This window comes from Pezoporus flaviventris, unplaced genomic scaffold (assembly GCF_033815535.1).
Source record: "Pezoporus flaviventris isolate CSIRO_AGI_PZ_B2104156 unplaced genomic scaffold, CSIRO_AGI_Pfla_v1 ptg000015l, whole genome shotgun sequence".
NCBI lineage: Eukaryota > Metazoa > Chordata > Aves > Psittaciformes > Psittacidae > Pezoporus > Pezoporus flaviventris.
The window spans coordinates 39,908,502-39,934,066 of NW_026892563.1; the positions used below are offsets into that span (position 1 = coordinate 39,908,502).

General features: G+C 43.6%; 1 protein-coding gene across 10 annotated transcripts in view; it reads right to left on the reverse strand.

The window, feature by feature from the left end:
- Positions 1–5,120: 5,120 nt before the first annotated feature.
- The window catches only part of STXBP5L (syntaxin binding protein 5L), a 190,818-nt gene continuing 170,373 nt past the window's right edge, over positions 5,121–25,565 (reverse strand). For 7 of the 10 annotated variants that reach the window (XM_061454241.1, XM_061454243.1, XM_061454240.1 and 4 more), the window contains 7 exons: positions 16,687–16,785; positions 12,771–13,010; positions 11,455–11,815; positions 10,367–10,532; positions 7,979–8,090; positions 7,166–7,386; positions 5,121–5,842 (listed from right to left, as the gene is read on the reverse strand). In XM_061454241.1, coding sequence (XP_061310225.1) covers positions 5,801–5,842; positions 7,166–7,386; positions 7,979–8,090; positions 10,367–10,532; positions 11,455–11,815; positions 12,771–13,010; positions 16,687–16,785 — 1,241 coding nt within the window. In that variant the 3' untranslated portion in view covers positions 5,121–5,800. The remainder of the gene's footprint in view (positions 5,843–7,165; positions 7,387–7,978; positions 8,091–10,366; positions 10,533–11,454; positions 11,816–12,770; positions 13,011–16,686; positions 16,786–25,565) is intronic. The other 3 variants (XM_061454248.1, XM_061454247.1, XM_061454245.1) reach the window with 1 other exon arrangement.

The window sequence follows — 25,565 nt, forward strand, 5'->3', positions numbered from 1 at the left end:
CTGCCCTTGCCAGGCTGCTGCACCAGCAGGTGGGTCTCTGGAGCCCCCCCCCCCCCATTTCTTTTGGCAGACAAATGGCTGGTGTCACCAGGAACACTTTGTCTTCACATCATGTGAACCTGTGTGACTCAGCTCCTCGCAGGGAGAGCCCAGCCCCTGGACTGAGCAGCCTTGTGCTGTTCGGTTTCTATCCACTGTCTCATTAGAATGGCTGAGATTTCAGTTCAGCCTGCTGGTATGGGGCGAGTTATCGGTTGGCTGGTGCTGAGGTGTTGTATTCTCTTCCCTTGTTATTTCCTTTATCATTATTATCATTGGTGGTAGCAGTAGTGATTTGTGTTATACCTTAGTTACTAAACTGTTCTTATCTCAACCCGTGGGAGTTGCATTCTTTTTGATTCTGCTCTCCCTCCATCCCTCCAGGAGAAGGGATAGGGCAAGAAAGGGGGGAGTGAGTGAACGAGCTGAACGAGCCCTCTGACTGGTTTAAACCACGCTACCCGGCCCCCTGCAAGTGCTTTGTGCACTGTCTTGTAGCTGGGCAGTGGTGGGAGAGAGGCCGGTGACAAACGATGACACTTGCAATCGGATGTGTGCTGGTCCTTTTGCTTTTTGCCCGTGATATTTGTGTTTCATCAGGACGAGAACCATGGAGCCTTTCCTGCAGATCCATAGCTGAAAAGAAGGAGCTGGAAGCTTTGGCTGATGTTTTTGAGCCTCTCCTGGCAGAGCAAAACAAAGGTGTTGGTAAGCGCCCTTCAGTGTGCTCACTCCTGCCCTCCTGACAGTGCAGGTGGTAGGTGATGGCTTTGAACCCCAAGTGGAAGTGGCAGTTGGTGGGGAAGCCCGGGTCCAAGGCTGGCATTGCTGGGGCTGGTGCTGCGGTTATGAGCTCCCTGCAGTAAAGCACAGGAGCATGAGCTGGGGTCCAGGTTTTGTCCCTGTGTGAGCTGCTGGAGGGAGGGAGGTGGCCATCCCTGCCCCAGCAGCAACGGTGGCTGCGTTTCCATGTGCCTGAGTGAGTAGTGTGAACTCCATCCAAAGGCTTTCCATAAACCACTCACCTTTGACATACTATAAAGAATCCAGGAGTTGAAAGAAAAAAGGAGATCTACACCAGCCAATATCAATTCTTGCCTTTATTTTCCTTCCCTCTTCTTACTTTTTTGGTTGTCACTGGGGACTCAAAACAGCCTCAGTTAAAGATGCCTTGTTTTAACTTTTGTGATGCTGACTGAGGATACCTGTGCAAACAGGCCATGGTTAGTGCAGGAGTGTTCACCCTTCGGTCCGAAATACAGGTAACGCCTCGATAACAAACCCCACACGTATTCTGTCCGCGTCTCCTTGTCACTGAATCTGAATATTGGTTGCTATTTAAAAAAGTACAATGTTTGATTTGTTGATTTAATCACAAAACAAAACACATGGATGGAAACACTCATTTACGTGACTATTGCTTATACACCTAAGATGAAGAGTTGACTACAAATGGCCACACGTAGCTCCTTAACGAGAGAGAGTGTGTTCTTACTGAGACCATGCCAAGGCAGAAGAACACTGTGGACTGAGGCATGCTGTGCTTGAATTCACCTTTAGGCTATGGAGGAGGACGTATGGGGAGCACAGGGTGGGCATTTAAGGGCCATAAGTATCTGAAATGTGGGGGTTTTGCCTGTGTTACAATACACACGGTTTATATATGGAGTCCTGAGGCTGACACAGCTGCTCTTTAAGCTGCAGTGCTTTCTCCTTAAACTGTATACTGATAAAACCATTTTTGTATGTGTATCTTCATTACAATGCACACACTGTGGTGCAAAAGGGCTTCTCCAGAGGAATATGTAAACTGTTTTAGAGTAGTTCTGTATGTGCTAATTTTATGTGTTGTAAATAGAGTGTTTCTGTTAAACATTTGTATAACAAGCTGTATTTTGCTAATAGAGGAAATGTCTTATTGATACAAATAGTTGAAATGCGGAACCGTAAAAAGAATTTAGGAAACAGTTGATGATACAAAGCAAAACCTGATTTTCAAATTTTCCTTAATCAAGGTTTTGAATTTAGGATTTGAAGCAGAATTTAAGGCTCTAGGAAATGGATTTTATTCTTTTTTCATACAATAGCTTGTAATTCATTGAAGACTTGTCAACTCTCAGACCTTATAAATAACCTCACGGGTTTGCTCTGCATCCTCTGTCTACCTAAAGCTCTGGGCCTAAGTTTAAAAACATCTGGTTGGCGGCAGATGTGTGTGTCTGTGTGTGTATCTGGGTGTGGGTGGGATAGAGAGCTGAGGGAACAGGGTATCCAAATGCATTTGAAATCCAGCTAATATTCCCAGCCAATGGGGTCTATTGTAACAGGGGGTTGCGATGCTGAAGATAAGGCTGTGGTTAGGATTTTGCCTGAGGAGGTGCTGTCTTAAGGGGGAAGGTGAAAGCACATGATTTTGACAGCCAGTGTCCTCAGTGTTCTAATGGCAAGTCAGGTCAGATGCTGAGCTTGTTGCTTGGAATGCTGCATCTTTGTGCCTTTAGTAGTGGTCGGGTCAGGCCTCAACAATCCCACACTCCCCCTCATTTCACAATAAACCAAGCAGGCCAGAGGACTTCCTCCTCCCTCACTGATGTGTTTAAGTGAAGGCTGTTTGTTTTTTACACATACATGGTAAATCTGGATAGAAAGCATTTAACAGTGTGCACTAACAAACTTATACAACATATACATTACATATATATATTTATATATATAGAATGTTCTATATACAAACATATACAACGTTTTAGATCTCTACAGACTACAAGAAAATCGATAATTATAGTCACAAGTGGTGAACTTAACAGAAACAGCAATTTGTAACTGTCTGGCAAGATGTAAAATACAGAAGAGTGGAAAGCAAGATGCAGCTGTGCCCTGCTGGGCAGTGCGAGGGGAAGGCTGCTTCCAGGTTTACTGTTAAAAAGTGTCAGTTTGAGGGACGCTAAATTCTCACTTCTCTGTTGCATAAAAAGTGGAAATCTACTGGCAGGTTCCTCCCCCCCAATCCCTGGTGTTAAACTTGAGCCTGCTGGCAGCCAGAGGCAGTCAGGCTTTGCGTGAAAGACTCGCTGAGGTCAATCCTCTCTGGATGTGCTGCAGTGATCAGCAATTAGAAGTTGCTCTTACATTTTAAGCTGTGATGCTCAAAGCAGTGACCAGCTCAGGCTCCAAGCCTGGAGCCGTTCCCACTGGACTCGGTGTTAACCACACACGCGAGGTACAGCTGAGAACTGACACAGGACAGGCAGCTTCCTTGTCACTGAAGTGAGCCACATGCCAGCACTCATGGGGCTGCCTCCTGAACACCAGCTCATGGCCACGCTGGACTTGGTGATGGCCTTTCTGTCTGCACCAGCTCTGCAGCAGCAGACGGACCAAATGCTGGTGGCATGGCCTTGGTTTGGGGCCAGTGAAGACTGCTTTGCTTCTCTGTAAAAGCGGAGAAGGCAGAAAGAATAAGGGCTTGAAAGCTGGCTGGAGGGTTTGAATGCTGCCCCAAATGGTTTTTGGTGCCCAGGTTTGGAGCACAGGCCAGAGTCCAGGAAGGAGAAATGCACATTTAAACAGAAGATAGAATTGCTATAATGTTGTTATTTATTTCTCATTCTAGAGAATGAGAAAACAGGAATAAATGTGCTTCCTCACAGATGCAAGTGGCCAGTTCTGTGACCCAGTTGCTGCCAGGAGTTGCCCAGTTCCTGTTGCTATCGGGGGGTGAGTTTGCTGTTTCCTCAAACACTCAGAGACATCCTCTCAGCTCACAGACAATTCCAATTCCTTTACCCTTGGCAGAAACCCAGGCTTTGACCTTTTTCCCTGCAAGTTTCAAAGGTTCTGACAATTGTAGAGCAGTTTCCTCCATGACAGAGAGGAACTTGTTGAGGCTCAGTCCCAGCTGAGCTAGACCCGGCAGGGCCATCGTTTTGGTTTTGCCCACAGAGCAGTGTGAAAGTCCTGCAAACCATGACATTGCTGTGGTGCTACAATGTGGATTTAAAACTTAACGCCTCTGATGTGCTCCAGCCCTTTAACTTGCGCAGCTGGGCTGATGGTGAAGCCAGGCTTCTGGATGTACACCTTCCCAGGCTCCGTTTTATTGTAACAAAAGCAAGGATATGGGAAGGGCATCATCTGAACACTGGGGTGATAGAGACATGAGTGAAGTCAAGGTCTAGTTAGGAGGGGGATGCTGCCCCTCTGCACCAGTGTCTGTGAAGACCCTATGAAGGGACAGAGGTCCTCATTCTTCTCTTATAGAAAAACTTTTAAGTGCTGCTTCTCCACCTTTTCCTCTCTTTCTTGATTCGAAGCTGTGTCCAGGCACATGCAACCAAGCCTTCAGTGCCTTGTTTCCAAGCCAGTCTTGGAAAGACTTCTAACTTAACAGTTGACCTGTGTGGCACTGAGGCTCTTGTAGCACGCTCATGGACTTGGGCTCTAGTGGTGTAGACAGGTAATAGGTTCTACATACTGTTCTCTTCTCTAGCTGCAGGTTGGGGCCTTTTCTGCAGAGTTCATTAGCAATCAAACAAGCCACTTTGAAGCAGAAGCAAATGATGGTTAGCAGCATGTTTAGAATCTGAAGTGCTGCTCACCCATGGTGTCATTTCTAGATGTGTTATATGTGCATGTTGCCAATCGTTTTCATGCTCTTTCCCTGGCCCATCATTTAGTCTTGCTGCTGTGATCTTTGCCCCAGCCTTAGGGGGGTTACCATGCAGTTTCCTTAGCATCATTTCAACTGACCACTGGTGCACAAGCAGCTTCTGCCAGCAGAACTTGACAGGGCTGTGCTTTCCCATCTTGCTTTTCCTCACTTGGAATATGCCATTTCCTAAGCTGGTTTGCTATTCTGTGACTGGGAAATAAGGCAACCAAGTGACGCAGATGCCATGGGAATGACAACTGCCATAGCCCCCTTCAAGGACAACTGAGATGAATCTAGAGCACATGTTAGAAAGTACAGCTAAGGATGACACGTTGTGCTCTGAAGTGCAAATAAGCCTTCTATGCTCATGTTTTCATGACATTTCAGATAGTGTCTGTCTCGCTAGTTAAAAAAATCTGTAAATTTTGGGTATAGGATTTTGAATTTATTTATTCTTCTGGTGTGAGTTAGAGAGCACTGATTTCAAATAAGGGTTTTCAAGGGAAATAAATAGCAGATAGGTAAGAAAATGCAGCTCAACTAATTTTTATGTTGAAAACAATAGCAAACATGCTTGAAATGCACTGGCTTTTCGTAATGTCACTTCTAAAAAATAAAGATTTTTGCCATTTAAGTGTTTGGTTTGGTTTTTTTTTTTGTCTTGGAATAGAAATAAATCCCATTTGTCTTCGGTCACAACATGCTTTCTTTTTCTCTTTTTTTTTTTTGTTTTTGTTTTTTAAGATGTCACTCATGCAAAGGTTTATAAGTAAGTGCATTAACATTGGAGTTTGTACAGAGTATTTTCAACCAGATGCACTCCCCACAGTTCATACCTCTGAGAAACTACATGCCACAGTGATGCTTTCGGGAAAAAATTGTCTACCACATGAGCCAGCTGCTGGAGTAAGACCCACGTCATTTCAGCTTCCATCTCATGGTCTGTAACATTTCTCCTTGACTCCCACTGCGATGAATCCAATAATAGTAACAGGAAAACATCTTCTAGGAGAAAAAAAGCCTGTCTCTGGCCAGTGACTGGTAGATTTGGGAATGACTGTCACTTCCCTGAACAGTGTTCTTAAAGCCACAAGTAGCTTCTGTGAAAGTCTAAAACTGGTACCACTTTTTGTCCTTGTATTTCAGCATCACCTGCAGAAACAGGAAACAGACAAAGTGATATAAACCACTGCTCTGCAAAGATTCTGCCCTGTGAGGGTGCTGAGGCGCTGGCACAGGGTGCCCAGAGAAGCTGTGGCTGCCCCATCCCTGGCAGTGTTCAAGGCCAGGTTGGACACAGGGGCTTGGAGCAAGCTGCTCTAGTGGAAGGTGTCCCTGCCCGTGGCAGGGATTGGAACTGGATGAGCTTTAAGGTCCTTTCCAACCCAAACCAGTCTGGGATTCTATATCTCACACATGACGTGGGCCCAGTAACTGTCACAGCCCTCCGTAAGTTAAAAAGGAAGAGCAATGTGGTACTTTACCAGCAGTGTCATCAGGTCTCGAGTCCACTGAGGCCTCATCTTGAATTTCATAATTAATTGTGACATTTAAAACCAATAATTTTAAGAAGTGCCCTGCTCTTGCTGGGCACTGGGAGAGTTTTCCTGAGGAGCTTTGATTCATTTTCTACTGCAAAAAGTACAGAGCTATGGGAATAACCAGGAACTTTCTTTTTATTCCTTATAGAAAGAAGCTTGCTTAGGGAACACAGCAGATACACCCTGAATATAGAAACTTTCTGCATTTTAGGGCAGATTCTTTCTGTTAGTTTGGGGGAGTTTGGGGTTTTTTAGTGGTTGGTTTTGTTTTGGGTTTTTTTTTGTCATTAGACTTAAACAATGAAAATGTAAAGGTCTTGTCCAGAGATGCGATGGATGTTAAATAAAACCCATGCATTTTGAGAAGTATCCTTTAATGATTTATCTCCAAGGAAAATCACTGTGGTTGATTCCCAGCCTTAACAGCGTAGGATGGAAGAACTTTCCATTTCCAGCTCTAAGCACAGAAGTGTCTGTTCCAGGCAAGCCCTATTCTATAGAACTGTACCACAGGGTTGTACAAGAAACGTTCTCCTCCTCTTCCCAGTCGGATCTGTAAAGGTTCCTGTATACACATCCACCTACCTGTTTTCTGCCCTACTGCATAGATGTGCTGCACTGAGAGGCTTAAAAAAAACACCCCAACAGAATAAGAAAGGCGAGAGATGAGAAGTGCCGTGTTCTAAATTCAGAGGCTAGCAATGGATGCTCATTTAAGAAAACATGAAGGGAAGAGCTGTGCAATGGAAGTTTATTTTGGGTGTTCTCATTGTTTGGAAGCAGGAAAGATGGTGTGCCAGTTAACATGAGTACACCTAAACCAACTCGACCGGATGAACTGGGAGAACCATATCTGACTTTCCCAAAGGGAAGCAAAAGCTTGGTTGCAGGGTGGCAGTTCCTAGCTCTGGGTGTGTGGTGCCAGGGCCCCTACCTCATGTGCATGCTTGGAGAACGCCTCGGCGCTGGCCATCATGCTCGCAGTCCTTTCGTCCAGCTCTCCCAGCTTCTGTCCTCTCTCATCAAGGGCAATGCGTGCACGAGTCAAGTCCCCGATGACGCCTCCTGCAGCACCTCTCACACCTTCAATCCCACCCGATCCAGGGATGTGCTGGGCAAGACTGCGAGAGGCTTTTCCTGCTGTGGCCTCGCCAACTGCAAAAGAGAAATGGACAGAGAGAGAGGAATGAGTCCCTGGCCGTGGCTCTGTCGGTGCTTCTCATCCTCGAGCTGCAGGCCCACGGCGGTGATGCCATTCGATGCACAGGTGGCACGTGTGGAAGACGCTGCTCTCTGCACAGCTACACCACAGTTGTGCCGCACCCCATCCTCAACTGCTGGAGAGGAGCTGCCGAGGTGAAGGAATGGTGAGAGGCAGCTGAGGACCCTCCCCCTTGTTCATCTTTACTTTTTCATCCATGATCTGAACCTTGTGTACCACTCCATTCAGAGGTTAACAATGGATGGATGCTGAGACACTGAAACAATGGAAGGGGGGTGAGGCCCTGGCACAGGGTTCTCACCATGTGAAATGCCCCATCCCTGTCAGCGTCCAAGGCTAGGCTGGATGGGGCTTGGAGCAACCTGCTCTAGTGGAAGGTGTCCCTGCCCATGGCAGGGGGTTGGAACTGGATGAGTTTTAATGTCCCTTCCAACCCACATCAGTCTACAATTCCTCTATGACAAGGGCAGGGGATCCCATGAATTAATTTCTGAAAAGAAACCAGCCCAACCCCAAATTACTTACAAAGCTCCTCTCTATCAAAAGCTTGTCCACTTCCTCCAAAAAGTCCTTTGAGAAAGCCTCTGTTTTGGGCTTCTGGTGTTTCCACAGGAGTAAACAAATCCCCAAGCATGTCCTAGTAAAGTTAGACAAAAGTCCATGGGAAAAATTAGTGAGATGGAAGCAGTTCTGGGTGTTTTCTTTATTTGCATTAATGAGTCCACATGCATTGCATCTAATTGGCTCATTTTAAAAGGTTCTGTTGTGCAAACACTATTGAGTACTTAGCATTTGTGCTTCGTGACAGGCAGACTAACCAGACTAATAGACTAACCAGATTCACTCATGCTTTCAGAGGGACTTGGTTTGTCACTGCCCAGCCTTATGTTCATTACCACAGAGAAAAAAAATCCATATGCACTACAGAGTGTAAATACCAGTGATAAGATCACATTTTGCTTAGAAACAGCAGAGGCAACACTGTAATTGAATACACAAGCAGGGCAGTCAATCCTTGTTTTCCTTTTAGAGCTTACCTAACGTCAGCGCTTCCGAGCAGCTCACAGAGTTTGCTGGTTTCTTGTTTGGTTGGTTTCTGTGGGCTTCTGTTTGCTTAAAAATTAAGCAAATCCCACCACCTTCCATACAACCTCCCCATGTACTCCTCTGGTGGTGTGTATGGTGGCAGTGGCATCAGTAATGCTAAATAAGCTGAAGGCACTGTCATGGTTGTAGACCTTGGAGCTGTTGGCCCAACCAACTCTGATGCTCAGACTGATTTGCAGCAGTACTGGGAAAAGGGAGCTCTCCAGAATCAAACTGGGTTAGAAAGCATGCAATCCTACCCGTGTTTGGAACCGGAACACTCGCTGCCCTGTCGCTCAACTCTATTTGCTCACCCAAGCCCCAACACGGTGTTGTGCGGCACAGAGCACTGCTCCCGGGACAGTGAGTGCTGAGGGCAGCAGTGCTTCTGCTCCTCTGAACAGGCACCTGCTCTGGGAGAAAAATCACTGCAGCCCTTAGAGCCCAAGCAGAGGCACTCGTGAACCTGGCTCTGTTTTCCCAGGCAGGAGGTGACACCGGGTCATCTGCTCTGGGTACACACATGATGACCGGACAAGCCTTCTACCATCCTCTTAACATAAAGCCAAGGTATCAGCAGCCGCAGTATGGCAGCACAGAGAAGCAAGGGCTGAGCTTCCCTTTGGTTGTTTGCCATATGATGCTATTAAGGTTAATAAACAAAATGATGTAGCTTGTAAGAGCCTCTCACTGCAGGTCCATATTCTAAGGTACCTGGATCAAACCTTGTGATCATTTTATGGCTGGTTCCGTGCAAAACAGCCTCTTCTTCAATGTGCAAAACCTTGTGTGCAATGCTCGCTATTCACAGGGCTTTTTCAGACTTGAGACAGGCAGTGCTGTGATGGGGGATGAGCAGCTCAGCACATGTTATTCCATGGGGCATAATGAGTGCTGGCAGGACCATTTCTTTTATATTTCTATCCTAGTTCATTGCTAATTATATAACCTAGAGTTTACCCCCCCTCCTTTTTTTCCCCTTTTATTACTGCTTTTCTCCCTGTAACCTCTCACAATTCCTCCTCTTCAGTAAATGAAATTTTAATTTGCATTTTTATTGTAAAAAAAAACCAAACCAAATCCAACATTCTCACATTGTAAAGACCTTTTGCTCAAATTAATTCTTTTAATTAGATCTTTTCTACAGCTTCTGTATTTTAATGTACAATGGGAGATGCTTTCCTCGTGTGGAAGAAGGGGAGTACCAATTATTGGAGTAAAAACAATGGTAAATAATTAAAAATTAGATTAAAACAGAGCATAGTTTTTGCTGCTGACCACACTGGTTTGTCTCCTGCTCGCACTGATCTCCTGCAAGCTGCAGGTTAAAATCAAAAATGATTAAAAGTACAGGAAGGTATTCATATTGTTACTGAGGCAGTTTCTGTGGCTGGACACATGCTGGTACCAACCGTTGTAGCTGCTATCCATGTGTAGCTTCCCCTTCGTTCCCTTCAGTCATTTCTAACAGTTTTTCTTTCATACGGTAGGACTTAGAGAACTGGGCTGTGAAGAGTCCCACATGGGCACAAATCTGCCTCTGTATGGAGCCAGCAGAGACTGCAGCTAAATGTGGGCAAGATGTAGGCTCAGGGACAGGAGTAAAGTGACAGTGCCATGGAAAGGTCCAAACAGCAACAGAGCTGCTTTGGCATCATTCAGCCATGGCGAGTGGAGAGGAACATGCCTGTGCTGCTCCTGCAGCACAGCCTGCACTTCAGATACTGAAATCCAACAGGGAATATGTGGCAATTTGCACCTGATGCAACAGGCCCCCAGCCCTCCCACATGAGCACCAAGGGACCACAGCAAGAGTTTGAGCCTTACCTGCAGATTATCACACATCTCCTGGCTGTAAGTCAGGCGCTGGATCTCTGTGGGAGAGCTGAGATACAAAGCTTGCCCTTCGTTAGTGAAACAAAAGGTCCGTGCTATCCTCATGTCTGTTACTGGCAAGTAGTTGACATCCAGCAGTGGGCGAAGGCTGGGCAAGCTGCAGGGAAGCAGATACCCACGTTAGTTCACCGGTTGCCACTCCTGGTACACCTGCTTTGGGGCTGCATTTTAAACCAACATTTAAGTTCATACTTTCCATAACTGGAATAGTTAAAGCAGAGCTCTAAGCTGAAAGCTCTGCCATCAGCGTGTTCCCTTCCCACCATACTTTGCTTCCTTGGCTGAAGAAGTTTCAGCTGCCTCAATAACCCTTAATCTGCTGCTGCTGTCCAGGTCTGGGATGTGTATGACTTGTGCTATGGGGCTAGGCAGTTTGCAGGGTAAGGTCTGCCCCCAGTTATCACATGGGCATGGCCCCACTTCCAGGCCCTGCTCCCCCACCGCCTTCACTGTCCTCCAGCTTCCCCTGGCTTGCCATTTTGGCAAACCACTTCCAAAATGTAAATGGCCTGGCTGGGAAAATGGAGCGTGGAAGGCGAGGGCACAGCTAGAGGGCTACTGTGCAGCCAGCTCACTGATGGAGGTGACAATGAAGGGAAACCAGGTGCTCTAAGCAGAAAAGCTGAAATGGCAAGAGTGAGACTTGCTGCTTCACACCAGATGAACAGGACCCTTTGTGCCCGAGTTTTTCTGTCCTCCTCCCTACCTGACCTACCATAACTGAGCAAAATTATAAGGGTTTTCTTTCATGACAGTTAAAAATCATCAGCCATTAGTCATCATGTTGGGGGGGGGGTATGACTATGAAAGAACAGTCTGCTTTGCTACGCGACTGCCTTAACTCCCTGTGCGGAGACAGGCCAAGGAACACGTATGGCAGTGGCAAGGCAGGGCATTAAATGCACCCCCCAGGGAATTAATGCAAAGCATTAGGCGCTCTGGAGCAAACTCAAGTGGAATGTGACAGCACTGTGCCACCTCTTTGCTTAGTTTTGCCCCAAGGTGAGTTAGATAAGTACCTCAGTGTCATGATGTGCCCATTGGCACAAAAGCACGCCAGACAGACGCTGTTACAGAGGGTGACCACATCTGCTCTCAATAAAAAGGACGTTTCGGTGATGTTGTGGACATAAAGACACGTTTGGGAAGGCAATGAGAAGACTTTGGCTTGTTTTTCTGAACAAATGACCGCAAATTGATGATCACCCATGTCCTGGGAGGAGGAAGGGGAATGCATGACAAGCTTCCTTCTCCTTGTCTTTTCACCATCATCAGCACTGTGTGGGTCCCTCCATACTTCATACGGTGGATGTGTCAATGTCCCCATGCAGTCCAAGCACGCGAAGGTCAGCACAGCTCCTTTCAGTGTCAGAACTGTGCCTGCAAAACATAATTTGCTCTCACTGATGCTGGCCCCACAATGAGGCTGGTTGTCAGCACCGTGAACGCGTGCAGCACAGCTGATGTTCAGCTCTTCTAAACAGAGCAAACACATTCATCTAGCTGACAAGCCTTGCGTGCTTTGCTCTTCCTGACCACACAACAAGGTGAACAAACAGGCTGCCAATACTGAAAAAGTCTTAGGCAAGAGATACTAGATAATCTATATAGTACGTGCTATTGAATACCATAAAGATAGGCTGTTGTCTTTACATTACACTCGTAGGATATTTGTTCCCTAGCAGTAAAATTGCTGCTTTTAGTCTGGTGACCTTCCGCATTGCTCTTCTAAAGAAGCTGGTGGGTAGGAAACCCTCTATTCCTGCACATTCCCTGATTTTTGTCATGATTTTGCTTTAAAGGTTCTAAGTGCATACTGCCTCTCCTCGGACCTGACCTCTCCCAGCCCTCTGTTCTCTCTCCTACACCATCTGTCACTCACTCAGCCAAGGATCTCTCCAGGTACCTCAACCTGCCAACTTTTTTGTTTCCTTTTCTGAACTCCCTTCTGCCTCTCTGCAGCTTTCTGACACATAGACAGTGAATCACTTCCCAGCATTCCAGACAGGACTGCTACAGGATCAGAGCTGTTATGCAGGACTGTAATTTCACAATATGAAGGAACTTGCTAATTTTCCTGTCCTTACAAGAAATGTGTAACTTTGCCCATGACACACAGTACTCTTCAGAACCAACATAACTGAAGCATCTCAGTTCATGAAGCTGCAGGTCTCCCACGGCATCTGTATTTACCTGTGTGCCTTTAGTGTACTGAGTAACCATTGCTTCATACATGGATTAAGAAATTCCTGCCCCAAAGGCCATACAAAATCATGCAGTTATTCCCCCCTTGTACCAAGGCAGGTAATAGCCAGGAAAAGAGTTGCACTCTTACCACTTGGTGACACCATGACCGGCTCTGACTGCCGTAGCTCATCGCTAGCAGGCAGATTAAGGGACAGGATTAAGACCATACCAAGGCCCGTCCCAACCCAGAGACATGAGGAGACAGCAGAGTCGTTCTTTCGGGCAAAGGACTCCATGAAGTACAAAGCAGTAATTGCCTCCTTGGAGTCCCTGTCGATACTGGACACGCTGGAGCTTCGGGAACGGCTGAAGGAGTTTTCCCTATTTTCTGCATAAATAAATACAAGCAAACAGGCATAAATTGGCAATCCTCGAAGAGGCACAAGCCTGCAGCAAATACAAACTCCCTGTAGAGTACAGAAAATAGAGAGTTTCTGTAACCTGAGCAAACATTCTGATACCAGCTTGCTGCCAGTGTATAAGTGTGAAAAATGCTGTCAGACCTCATCAGTTAGATCTGCATTAGAAATAGCTGCTTATTATGGAGATTAGCATAGACTAATTAGAATTTACAACAGCCCTAGCTCAAAGGACTTGTTCTAAAGAGCATGGAATAATTTTAGACCCATATGTTACCAATGCATTTTAAATTAATCCATGTATCTCACTGCTGTAGGACATGAAGGGGGACACCATTACCAACTTCAGAGCATGTGTCCTTTGCTCTGCCCTTCTTTCCACTGCTAGGACGTTCTAGCACTGTGTTCATAGCCATCTTTTATTGTCAAGCTGTTAATAACTGCTCCCTGGGGAAAAGACTGTTAAACTGATCCCAGCATCCAAAACATCCTGGGGTAGAAATCAACTCTGTGCTCCCAGGGAGCAAAGAGAGAAACCTGCTCTGTGCCGCTGGCAACAACTGCATGGTGAGCCTGGGCTGACTGCTTCATCTTTCTGCCTAAGCTTCAGCAGGCAACAGCAGGAGCCAGCTGAAGGCAAAGTTGTATTGTCCTCACTGCAAATACATAGGTTTGGAGACTCTCTCCGAGCTTCTCAGAGAGGAACAGCTACAAACAGGGTCTAAGCTGCTGTAGGGCTAGGGATCTATGCTCTGCTTTGCCTAGTGCCAGGAAGGAAGCACAAAGCTGTGCAAAGGAGCTCCTGGCATTAGCAGGGACTGCAGGTGGTCACGCACTAGAGGCCATATAGCACACTGAGGCTAAAAGGTTACCAAAGAGTAGAGGAGCCAGAGGGATGAAGAGAGTAGGGCTGGCTGCTAGCACAGTCTTTGCAAAACAATCTGTGCTGTCAACTAGCCTGCAGTCAAACATACGGCTAGATCATTGGAAACCTCACATGTTCTTCTGAAACAATAACTAGAGGACCAGGAGGCTCTGGAGATGGAGAAATAGTTGAAGCTGTTGGACTTCACATAAAAGGCTCGCTTCTGAACCTATCATTATGAAGTAGATCTGTATCTGGTATGAAATGATCCTTGTTATAGCTCAGAAGAGAGAGAGAACTATTTCTTCAGAGCCAGTAGAAATGTCTAAAATGAGGAACACTTTCCGCCACAGCTGAAGAATAGAACTAGAAAAGAACTTTCTCACATACTCCAACTTACAACTGGGCTAAGCCTTATATTGTGTACATGGTTCCAGCTCTCCCCCCGAAGCAGCAGTTTTGCTGGTGAACCTTTTCCTCACGTCATGCACTGCAGCATTACATTCCTGTACTCAGATGACTCAGTGTAAACTGCTTTGAAATGATCCTCTTCACAGCAACTACCTGGGAAAGGCTGGAGACAACCATGGCAAAGCACTGCTGGAACCACACCAAGTGCTACCACATTTGCTACCTTAAAAGGTGGCACTCAGGGATGGGATGGGGGGGGGAATAGATTCTCCTGCTGCTCTTTCACACTTGGGCCAATTTCTGTTCCTTGAGGGCACCTGTAACTCGTCAAACAGGAGCTCCACAGGAATAGCCACCCCTGGCACTCATGGAAGAGAAAAGTACATGTACTTGACCTTCCAAAAGCTGCCCTCACCCTGTTTCACCTTCATGTAGGCACTGTTGTAGCTCTCTAGTTGTGGTTCAGTATTGCTAAATATATCTGCATAAAACTGGGATTGTTTATTCATGTGCAAACACAGCTTCGAATACCTTGAAAGTTAGTGTCTCCTATAACCCCTAGCACTTTGTACTTTGTCCCCCTGATTTGCCCAGCTTCTTCCTAAGCACAGTGACAGTTGCCAGGTAAAGAAGGGGAAGACAATAATTTCAAGTCAGAGATCACAGATCCGCATATATATATATATATATTTATATAGATTTTTTCCCCCCAAAGGGTACCTAATTTAAAGAAAATGTTATTATGTTATTCCTTTTCCCTTTAACAGGTGTATTAATATCACAGTCACACAGAATTCAACTATGGTGGTGCTCAAACTGAGAAAGATGTTGAAAGGACAAATGCAGTTAGTGTGGGCGACACACACGGAACTTAAAATATATGATGTGCCATTTGCATGTGTCATCAAGCTTTCTCCCTCCCTAAATTAACAAGAACTGTTCCTCACTCCTGTGCTCAGTTAACCAATACATCTTTGCAGAACTGCCTCTAACAGGCAGAATCTTTGGGACTCTTCTGAGAACACACTGTGCCATTTTGTATTAAATGAACTACTCAAACTGAAATTCTGAACACCAGTGTGATAAATGTCAAATTTTGATGTCATTAAACATATGTGAACAGTGACCCAAACCCCATGAAAGGCTGCAATCACTGCAATCACTGTGTGGCTTTACTGGTTAGCTCTAAAGCACAGTAGAAATCTCTTCCTCTTTCAGGATAAAATCCACCCTGGGGCTCCTTTCTCAAATTGATTCTACCCCAAATTCTCTATTTAGAAACCACCCAATTGTGTCCTGGAGAAATAGAAAACCGCTTTCTTTGGGAAATTTTAGAATTTGCCATATCCTTCCCTAGCATGATCAAAATGATGTCCCATTGTTTAAAGGCTGACCTGTATGAACACTGCCTATCTGTAGCAATCCTTAACCCATGCGCCATATTCCAGGTTTTCTCTTACATTTTTCTTTTCTCTCAGTGCATTCTGACTGTAGCCACAATGTCAGCTACAGCATCTTTCTACACAAGCCTGAACCAGGACCACATCTAGGTAACCCCTGCAACCTAGGTCAAACAAAGTTTATTTGGACCCCTTGCTTCAGTAAGGGGATAGGATGATGTATGTGAAAAGCAGGCACTTTTCTTCTCCTCAGTTCTTTCCCTCTTCTCCTCCTCTGCAGAACATCCTGTTAAATGACACTTCCTCATAAATGTGCTCCTGCCTCTGAATTGTCTCCTGCTTTGAGTCCAGGATTCCTTTTCTCCGAGAGGCACATATCCAACTCCCAGGATCCTTCTGCTCCCTCCCAGCCATCTCTCTCAGACGACCGTGTCCTTTTTCGTCCTCTTACACTTGCAGACCTGGATTTCCAAATAGGTCTCTAGGCTGCTCCAGCAGCTAGCAGCAGAGGGGCTGAGAGCACCAGACTAGTCCAGCATCCCCTGGGAGCTAACATGTGAGTCTCATTTGGGAGATGCTGCTATTCACGCTGTTAAGACTATGAGCAGCTCTGAGCAAAAGCATTATCATCTGCAGCCAGTGCATTTTAGAAAGCTGCATTCCATCGGTCAAAAGCATACAACACCACTATCACCACTAGAGTCTTGCTTTCTTCAAGGTGTTTTCATTCAGCCCTGTCCTAGGTATGGTTTGGGTTAGTGAGATGCAGATGGAAACTCAGGATCCAACTTCCTTGGTAACACCAGACTGATTGATAAACTCCAGCCATGAGCAGCAGCACACAGATAGAAGGCTTCTGATTTAAAAGCAACTGCAAAACTTCTGCTAGCGACCTCACTGACAGAAACACACGGAAGACTTCAACTCACATGCTAGGATAAAAACGAAGTCAGTGGTTTTGGGTCTTACCTTTGTTCATCCATGTGTGAGCAGTATAGTGACGCTCGTCGTGTGAGAATTTACTGATTCGATGTAATTGCTGAAGCATTGCCCGTCTGGAAATGTGACCTACTGCCACAAAATGCATGCATTGCAAAAGGACAAGAACAATTGAGCCAACCGTCATCATGACATTTATACGAAAGCAGCCCTGAGCAGTTATTGCCCTAGCTCTCTCCTTACATGACAGAGCTGTCCCACTGCAGCGCCCTGGTGTCCAGGAGATTTAATTCAGGGGGTTGGGGCTTTTCTGAGAATTTAAAAGAAACTCTTCCCTGTGAGGGTGCTGAGGCGCTGGCACAGGGTGCCCAGAGAAGCTGTGGCTGCCCCATCCCTGGCAGTGTTCAAGGCCAGGTTGGACACAGGGGCTTGGAGCAACCTGCTCTAGTGGAAGGTGTCCCTGCCTGTGGCAGGGGGCTAGGACTGGATGAGCTTTAAGATCCCTTCCAACCCAAACCAGTCTGGGATTCTGTGAGTAAATGATTCCATATGTTTCAAGATTGCAGAGATACACTTTTTTTATCTTAAACTTCCTTTTGTTTAGTGGAAATAAAACTGGAATTTCATTATTTTCCACAGAATTAGAAAAAAAAAGAAATAAAGGAAGGAGGATATTAATGAAAAACATGGACGCATCTTCAGGAGAATGTTCTGCCCTCTCTATTCTCAGCTGCAGCAAAGGCTTTGTAAAGGGAACACATCCTCACCTATCATCTTTTCCAAGAAATTTTCATTGTGACTATTCTAAAATAGTGGAGTTAGCTCTAACATGGAAGCACAAACTGATTTTGTTTTGGAAGTTAGGCTTTATGAAAGGAAAAGTATCAGTTGTTATGAGCAATGAAAAAAACCCGAAAAACCTGCCAGTGACCAAGATCAATATTTTCACAGCAAATGTTCAAATTCATTACTGAAGGGTTTTGCAATTGACTTGGATGCTATTTATAGGTACTTTCCCAGTTTTAACATGCCAAGTAATTGAGCTGCTTATAAAACACAGACAAAAATTGACCTTTTTTAATATGGAAACTGATACTTTCTGGAAACCAAATTAAATGGTTGCTGTTCTCCTCACTTTGAGATTTCTAACAGTTTTAAGGCCAAATATTAGAGCTAAGAGAAGCCAATGGAACTATTAAAACATTTGCCACTTCAAGGATCATCATCTGAAAACTTTAAGAGAAATCTGTCACTTTTAGAATGATATAGTCAGGAAAGCATGCAAAGCTCTGAATGCCTGTGTGGACATACAGTAAAGGAATTATACTTCAAACACGAATTTGCAGACATTAACATCAGAGACACACAGAGACTGACCCAGATTACTGATGGCAATGCTTCAGCAACACAGAGGAGAAAGGGGCAGGAAGTAACGCTGCAGGGCTTTCACACAGTTAAGAACACTGCACATTTACTTGGCTACAAACATCTTTGAACACATTTTAATAGCACCACTCTAAAGCTGCATTCCACATAAAGCAACTCGCTAAAAAGCAGCAGAAGTTGTCTTAAAGCACAAACAGCACAGTAATAATCTGGGATTTTCCTGTGAATGATTTCCTACTGGAGCAAATCAAGTAAGTTTCCCTAAGACTATGTTGAATAGCCTGTGTATACATGGCTTGCAGAGCATTCAAACCAGGGTGGTTATGTCTGCTCTTACACAAGCTCACAGCTGTGGGGTGCTCAGCCCTCCCTGGAAAAAGTTCTGCCACGTATTACCCTGAAGTTATAGCAGTGTAATCTGACTGGCTTCATGGAATCATGAATGATACAAGGCTGATGTAAATGATGGCAAATAAAGGCCTGAAAGAGAAAAGAGATCCAAGCCACCAGACTTGGATCTTTATTTTGATATTTCCAGAATATGGTAAAGTTCAGGCTTAGGTTTTAGTTCAACATGTTTTAAAAACCAGAAGGGAACTGTTAGGGCAGACCTATTCTTTACATTGAAAGTGAAGTAGAAATAAGCATTTTTTATGGAAAGATAAAAATGCAGGAGATCTTTACAGTAAGCAGTCTCTCAAACTTCCATATTCAATTGTATGAATCACTTCCCTTGACTTACACAAGCAACTGTCTTCACATTCAGATTACTAAGAGCAAGATCAATTTGGTATAGGTTGTAAGCTTGGAAATGTATTTTTTAATCTAAGATATCACAAGTCTCTAAAACTTAAATCTCAACCTAAAAATACCCATTCTGCTGAAGCGACTTTTGTAGCATTGATGGTTTGGGAAATAATAGGATGTTGCATAACTTTCATATGTGGAAGTACCCAAGAATAAGGTGGACACAAAAGGCATTATAGAAGAAAAACCTTGAGTTCATTCAATAACAAAGTCAAAATTGTTAATGTTATAACGAAGCAAATGGAAGCATTTTAAAGGACTCTTTTTAATCCCCCCACCCCATCCCCGCCCCATACATCTGCTTCTGTAACTGCAGTTAGAAAAGCTTTGGTTTTAAAAAACCCTTTGGAGCAGCTATTATCAGATAATGAACAATCTCAGAATATTCCCATACTCTTCCCTAGTTCTCTATACAGAACAGCCCACCACCTATTCCTTTCTGCCACCAAAGTACCAGGAACCACCCAATGGTGTGTCCCACTTCCAAAAATGTTTCCAATATATTTCAGATGTAAAAAAATGGCTTATGTTGATCTAAAGTGATTGCCAACAAGCACAGAAATGTTAAAGCTGAGCATGCAGTGCAAACTCTACATGCCTGGAGTACAGTGTGAAAAAGCTTAACTTGGAATCAACTCCAACTGAAAGCCTTTCAGTGGAATACGAACAAGTCAATTTTCATTAGTTGATGGTTTTAAAAACAAGAAAAAACTGCAGAGTCCTGTGAGAAACAAGTGGATCCTAACATCCCATAGAACCTGACAGAAAACGTACTCCAAGAAAAATCAAACATGAACTCTTACCTAGCCCAACAGAGTTTGATTTTAGACACCAGCAGCTCACAAGCATCCATGCAAGGCTCTTCTCCATTTCCTCCCAGGCTTTTCCTGAGACATGCTCTTTCACAAGGCACCACAGTCTATAGACAACCTCTCTCCATTACTTTTTCCGGGGACAGAAGATATTGAAAGCTCTATTGTGAACACAGTGAGGTGGATACACACTTAAATGCCACTTAAACATCTGACCTAACCTTAAGCCAGTGGTTAAATCCAATGAAGATCATGATTCCATCTAAATGACAACAGCACCACTGGCTTTTTGCAGTGGAGGATTTTATTTTACCTACAGTAGAATACAAGCACACACACTCTCAATCATAACTGAAAAAGAACTTAAGACTATGGACAAGTCACTTCTGGAAACAATTGTATTATCTCAAGAATAACCTATGGATTTTATAGTTCAGTGTTCAAATGGAATACTTGGATATAAAAACCTTACAGAAGATGCTCTAATATCCTTCCGTGGAGCTTTTTTGGTGCCAAATGTTTTTATTATAGCCATGCAGAATTTGCTGTTCTGAAAACCTGGAGTTCCGTGTCCATTAGAACAGAAGTGCTGTGATTTTGCTAAATACTGGAAAAAATAATTTCAGCTTCCTAACAACTTCTTTTTTATTTGGATAATGATTTGTGCAGTAAGGAACAGACTGTCTACAGATAGAACAGGTCATCTATACAACAACAAAATGTGGTCTATGCAACATTTTTATCTGCTTCTCTGCACAGACAAGAAACGTGGTGGCAAACTGAGCAGTCAGTGGAGACCATGGTTTACTATATTGTCTACTGTATATACTATATTGTATATGTAAGTTACTTCCTATTATAATATTCTTACCGTACTAGTTACAATGACGTAAAGTAACTTCAAATGAAATGATTCAGAAGGAAAACCAACATCATAAAACCCTCGGGTTTTCCATCTGCTCTGAAAACCTAGCTGTGAAAAGCCATGGCACCTAGGGGCCTCCTGCAATGTGCTCCCATGATTCCTGTAACATGCCCAGTGCTTCGGGTAGGTGTCAGTTTGGCTGGTTGCTTGGGCAAGGAAGTTTACCAAAATCATCCACTCTGCAGTATGGCAAGGCACGGCAAAAGGAATGCAGTGAGAGCAGGGAATACGAGCTGTTCTCAAAACTTGCTTGAGATGCAATAACCTCCTCAGGGGATCCATTTCTGTGGTTAACTGCCCTTGTGATAAAAATTCATCTCTGATTGTCTCCCTGAAGTCACGTCTCTGCCTCAGTAATTTACGTCCATTGCGTCCTGTCCTTTTCTCAGCAGCCAGGGACAGCAGATTATTCCCTTCCTCTCTGCAGTACCCTGCCAGGCATCTGAATAATTTCGTGCTTTTTCTTCAGTATTTTTCTAGATCAAACCACCAGCTCGTTTCTCTCTTCCCTTGGAGGCCCAGGAACTGCTGCCTTTGAGAACTGCAGTAATAAACTTCTAGGCCCCTGAGTTCAGACCCACGTGTGGGCTTCAGAGCCAACAGACCCAAGAAAAAAGGAGCTAATGATAAAACCAGAAATGTTCTATGACACAGGACATCGTGCTCAGCAAATAAAGCCGGGCGAAGAAGCTGGGAGTGGGGGGGACATTCAAAGTTCTGCCTTCCCAAGTAGCCATTATGCGTGATGGAGCCCTGCCTTCCTGGAGATGGCTAACCATCTGCCTGCTGGTGAGAATGAGTGAATGAATTAACTGGTTTGCTTTGCCTGTGTCGCAGCTTCTGCTTTACCTATTAAATTGTCTTTTTTTTATGTCAACCCATGAGTTTTCTCACTTTGTACCCTTCTGATTCTCTCCATTGTCCCACTGCAGGGGAGTGAGCGAGTGAGTGGCTGTGTTGCTGGCTGGGGTTATACCACAGCAAGAAAATCCTGCAATATGCAGCATGACATCAGCTAGGGCTGGTTTCTCAGGCTGCAGATGTTTTATAAGGTATCACATTTCCAAGACAGCACATTGGGCTTGTGAGAGCAATTTTCAGCCCTTTTCTATGGCTTCACACACAGATTTACAGGCTAATACTATTTAGGTAGATCAATCCTAAGACTTTGGAAACCTTGTTATAGAAACAACAGACCAAAGGCACAGGCTGCCATACATACACAGAAAATCTGCTGAATCTAAAAGCCAAAAGCCTCAAAAACCTCAGCACCAAAACCTAGACCAAAATCTATGGGGAAAAATGTCTGGAAACCCCTACCAGGCTGTCTATGAGGCTTCTTACGGGGATCCTCACAAAGACTTCTGACTAATAAAAGAAGTTTATAGTATACAGCAACTACTACCCGTTTCCAAGAATCATGCAAGACAACTTATCCCCCAAACACTTTTAGTCCCATATGAGATACAAAGGAAAATCTTCAAGTATAAAAAGTATACTGGATCTATTCGATTAAAATGGAAATTGTATTGTACTTGCCATAGAATTTTTGATTAGGTTATTAAAGATAATGACTAAATATTCCTGAGTGGTTTATTTTGCCAGCTCACAGTGACATTTCAAGTGCTCTATATCAAATTTTAACTACATATAATCAAGAGTTAATCCAAAAGCTGAGGTAAATGCTGAAAAGGAATTATTTTAAAGACAAGCTAAAGCACATTCAAAGACTCTTCCCTTAGCATTCCTAGCAAAATGCACAGCAAATCCTTGTTAGGATTCCTTGTTGAGAGGCAAGTTTGTAGCACTAAGACCTAAATGGCCTTTCTAGTCAAGGGAGATTAAGCTGGACTAATTAAAAACTACATAACGAGAAAGAAAAACAATAAGAAAAAAAGGAAGACGGTTTTCTCCAAGAGAAAACAGATTTCCAAACACAACATTTCAAAGGAAAAACTCCACTCTGTTTCTACTGTCTTCCCTAGAGGTATGATATAACCGCAGATGGACGATGGGCATACATATACAGAATGCCCCAATTTCTGTATGAATGCAGGCAAGGAGGTACAAAGGGCAGAGCCTGCCAGCGCGAGCTCTCGATGGCAGCAAGCAAGTCATGGAGAATGCAAACTTGCTTAAAAAAAGAGAATGTTTATAAAAAAAGCAATAACCAAGAAGTACCAAGCCTGAGAGACTTCTCAGAGTTGGTTCTCAGTTATAAAAGCAAAGAGGAGGACTGTGTGCTAGCGTATGTATCTGTGCACACATCCATGTACCCTCCAGCTATACAAGTGTAACCGCACTGAGTTCCCTCCCTCCCACAACAGTTTTATTTTTATTCTTTAATGTCAGTGTTTTCCTTAATCTAAAATTACAATTAAAAAGTTGACTGAAATACAGCTTTTGTTTTCCTATGCAGAAAAAGAGCAGATGTTTTGGGCCTATTCATCTACACTGAAATTCTTGATCAGGCCGAGATCTCTGCTGCTCTAGATGGAAAGGGGGCTTTAACAGGTTTAACAACTATGTGGTATTAGCTCTTAGACTGAGATGCAGTGTTTTAGGTCTATCTCACAGGACAGAAGGCAAGCCAGGTAGGGGTACACATTTCCTCCAAAGAAGCTAAACAGAAGGTTAATATAATCTGTATTCCAATGTTTCTGTCAGGATACCTGCAGACGAAATAGGGTGCTAGTCAGAGGTCAGAGCTGGAACAGGCCAAGACACGATGAGTGCAAATGGCCACAGCCATCACTAACTCCTAAAATCTCTAAAATGCCTGGTCAAAAAGGACTAGAAGAAGTGGAAAACTTTGGAGTTCAGCAATGGAATTTCCCATATTTGTGGGTTTGTTTACAATGCAAATAAATTCTTATATTATGGCAAGGAAGAAACAGCTTAATCAAAAGTATGTGAAAACAAGATTGTTTAGAATCAAGAACATGTTATTACGATCTTGTAAAGTTCTAATTTCTTGCTAAATTAGTGAATTTTGAGAATTGCACAGAATATTGAGAAACTACAGAATTCACTAGTAAAGCATCAGGATACCGCATTTATAAACCCAGAAGATGCTACAGAACAACAGGTAACATTTTAAATAGCATAAATGGTATTTGAGAAGTGCTGTATTGAATGTCTGGCTAATTACCAACAGAGATGTAACCCTAACAAGCTATTTGATCATGATACCAGTGTTTCGGGGGAAAAAATAAACCCAGGCTTTGAACTTGAAAGAGCAGTAATCCTTAGCTTGGAAGAAAATTTACTTGAGTTTAAGAAGTCGTAGAGCTTTTCAAGTTTTAACATGTTAGATGAGGATACTGGTAAAGTCATAGGTTTAAGCAGTAACAGTAACCATGATTGAAAGACATGTCTCTGCTGCTGTTACTCGGCTTTTGAATTACTCTGAGTGTGGAAGAAGTATCAGCACTTTATGAAACTGAACAGTTTGCAATATTTGGACCAGCAGAAAACCAGACACTCGCCCTCCCTCAATTCCCTTCCTATGATTCATCATTGCAAAACTGTTCTTCAAAAATGCTTTTCTATATCAGGAATCCTTCTGCACGTACGAAGAGGTAAGAGTCAGCAAAACCTTGACAATCAGCTAACAGGAATGAAGTCAGAAGAATTTATTGTGTGAAAATTGCTTGAAAACACACTTGACGAAAATGCTGGAAATGCAGTTCCTCTTGCACCAAAAAGATCAGATTTAAATAGGCAGATTTTGAAATCCAGTGTGAGAGGTGAAGACTGATTTATTCTTCTAAAAGGTATCTTATGATTAGCCACCAAAACGTATTATCTTTGTAATCAAATAATTAGGAGAGGATGTAAATAGCAGGAACTGGAAGCATGCATATTAAAAAATCTCCAGGTGTTTTTGGTGCCTCAGGGACAGACTCAAGGGAAGGTAAGAACCATTTACCCCCACACAAAGGCACATTTTAGTTTTAATGTAAAAAAAGGGTTTAACACTACGCCTCTCATCAAAATTCTACTCAGGTACAACAATAAAACCCTAGCAAATCCTAACCAGAAATACTACCTCTCGAGCAAGGACATAAAATGTGTATCTTGATTCACCACAGGAGAATATCTATATATACAGAAAAAGAATTTCTTAGGAATACATCTATTGTTTATTGCAGCATATGCTCTGAAGTAATCAATATACTCCTATCACAGAGAGGATTGTTTGATTTCTTTTGGAACAGCCCAACCAGGTGGTTTAGATTAAAGCCAGTTGCACATTTTGGAGAGAATGCTTATTCTCAATATATTCTTTCTCAAACCTTCTAACTCCTCATCTTCCTTCTCCCTCCCCCTCCTCTTTATCCCTAAGTGAAGACTTTCAAGGATCATGCCACCTTCCTTCCACCATATTATTTAGTATAAACACCTTCAGAAATAAATCAAACCACTTGCCAAAGCAGCATGTCTGGAAATTCAAGATGCATGAAGAACAGGGGAATGTCAAGTCATTCTAGCCAGCTCAGTTAGTAGAGCTAGAATACCACAGAATGCAAATACAATGGGCATCTAATAAATAAGTGTAGACAAGTTTGACAGATGGCTTTGTTTTAATGAGAGAATATAAATAATCAGACAATTATTGTAGTCTACAGGCCGGCTGGAAGGTGACTTGTACAAAAACCTCCGCACTCAACAACAAACCCAAACCATGCTCCATCTTATTACATGCTAGTATCAATTATTCTAAAGACTGTCTATCTCTTTCTTGCAACACTCATTTCACTGAACTTAATAAGGGTTGTAATATCATTTAAATAACATCACTCACACATCTAAATAGGGATTTCTTATGTCACAATCCTCATCCCTGAAAGAAAGTTATGATTATCTCTAGAAAGAGATATCCTTTAATAGTAAACCTGACAGGTATCTTTCATGACACAGAGATCATCATCATACCATCAAAAGTATCACTGTCTTAATAAACGTTTTGCACACAA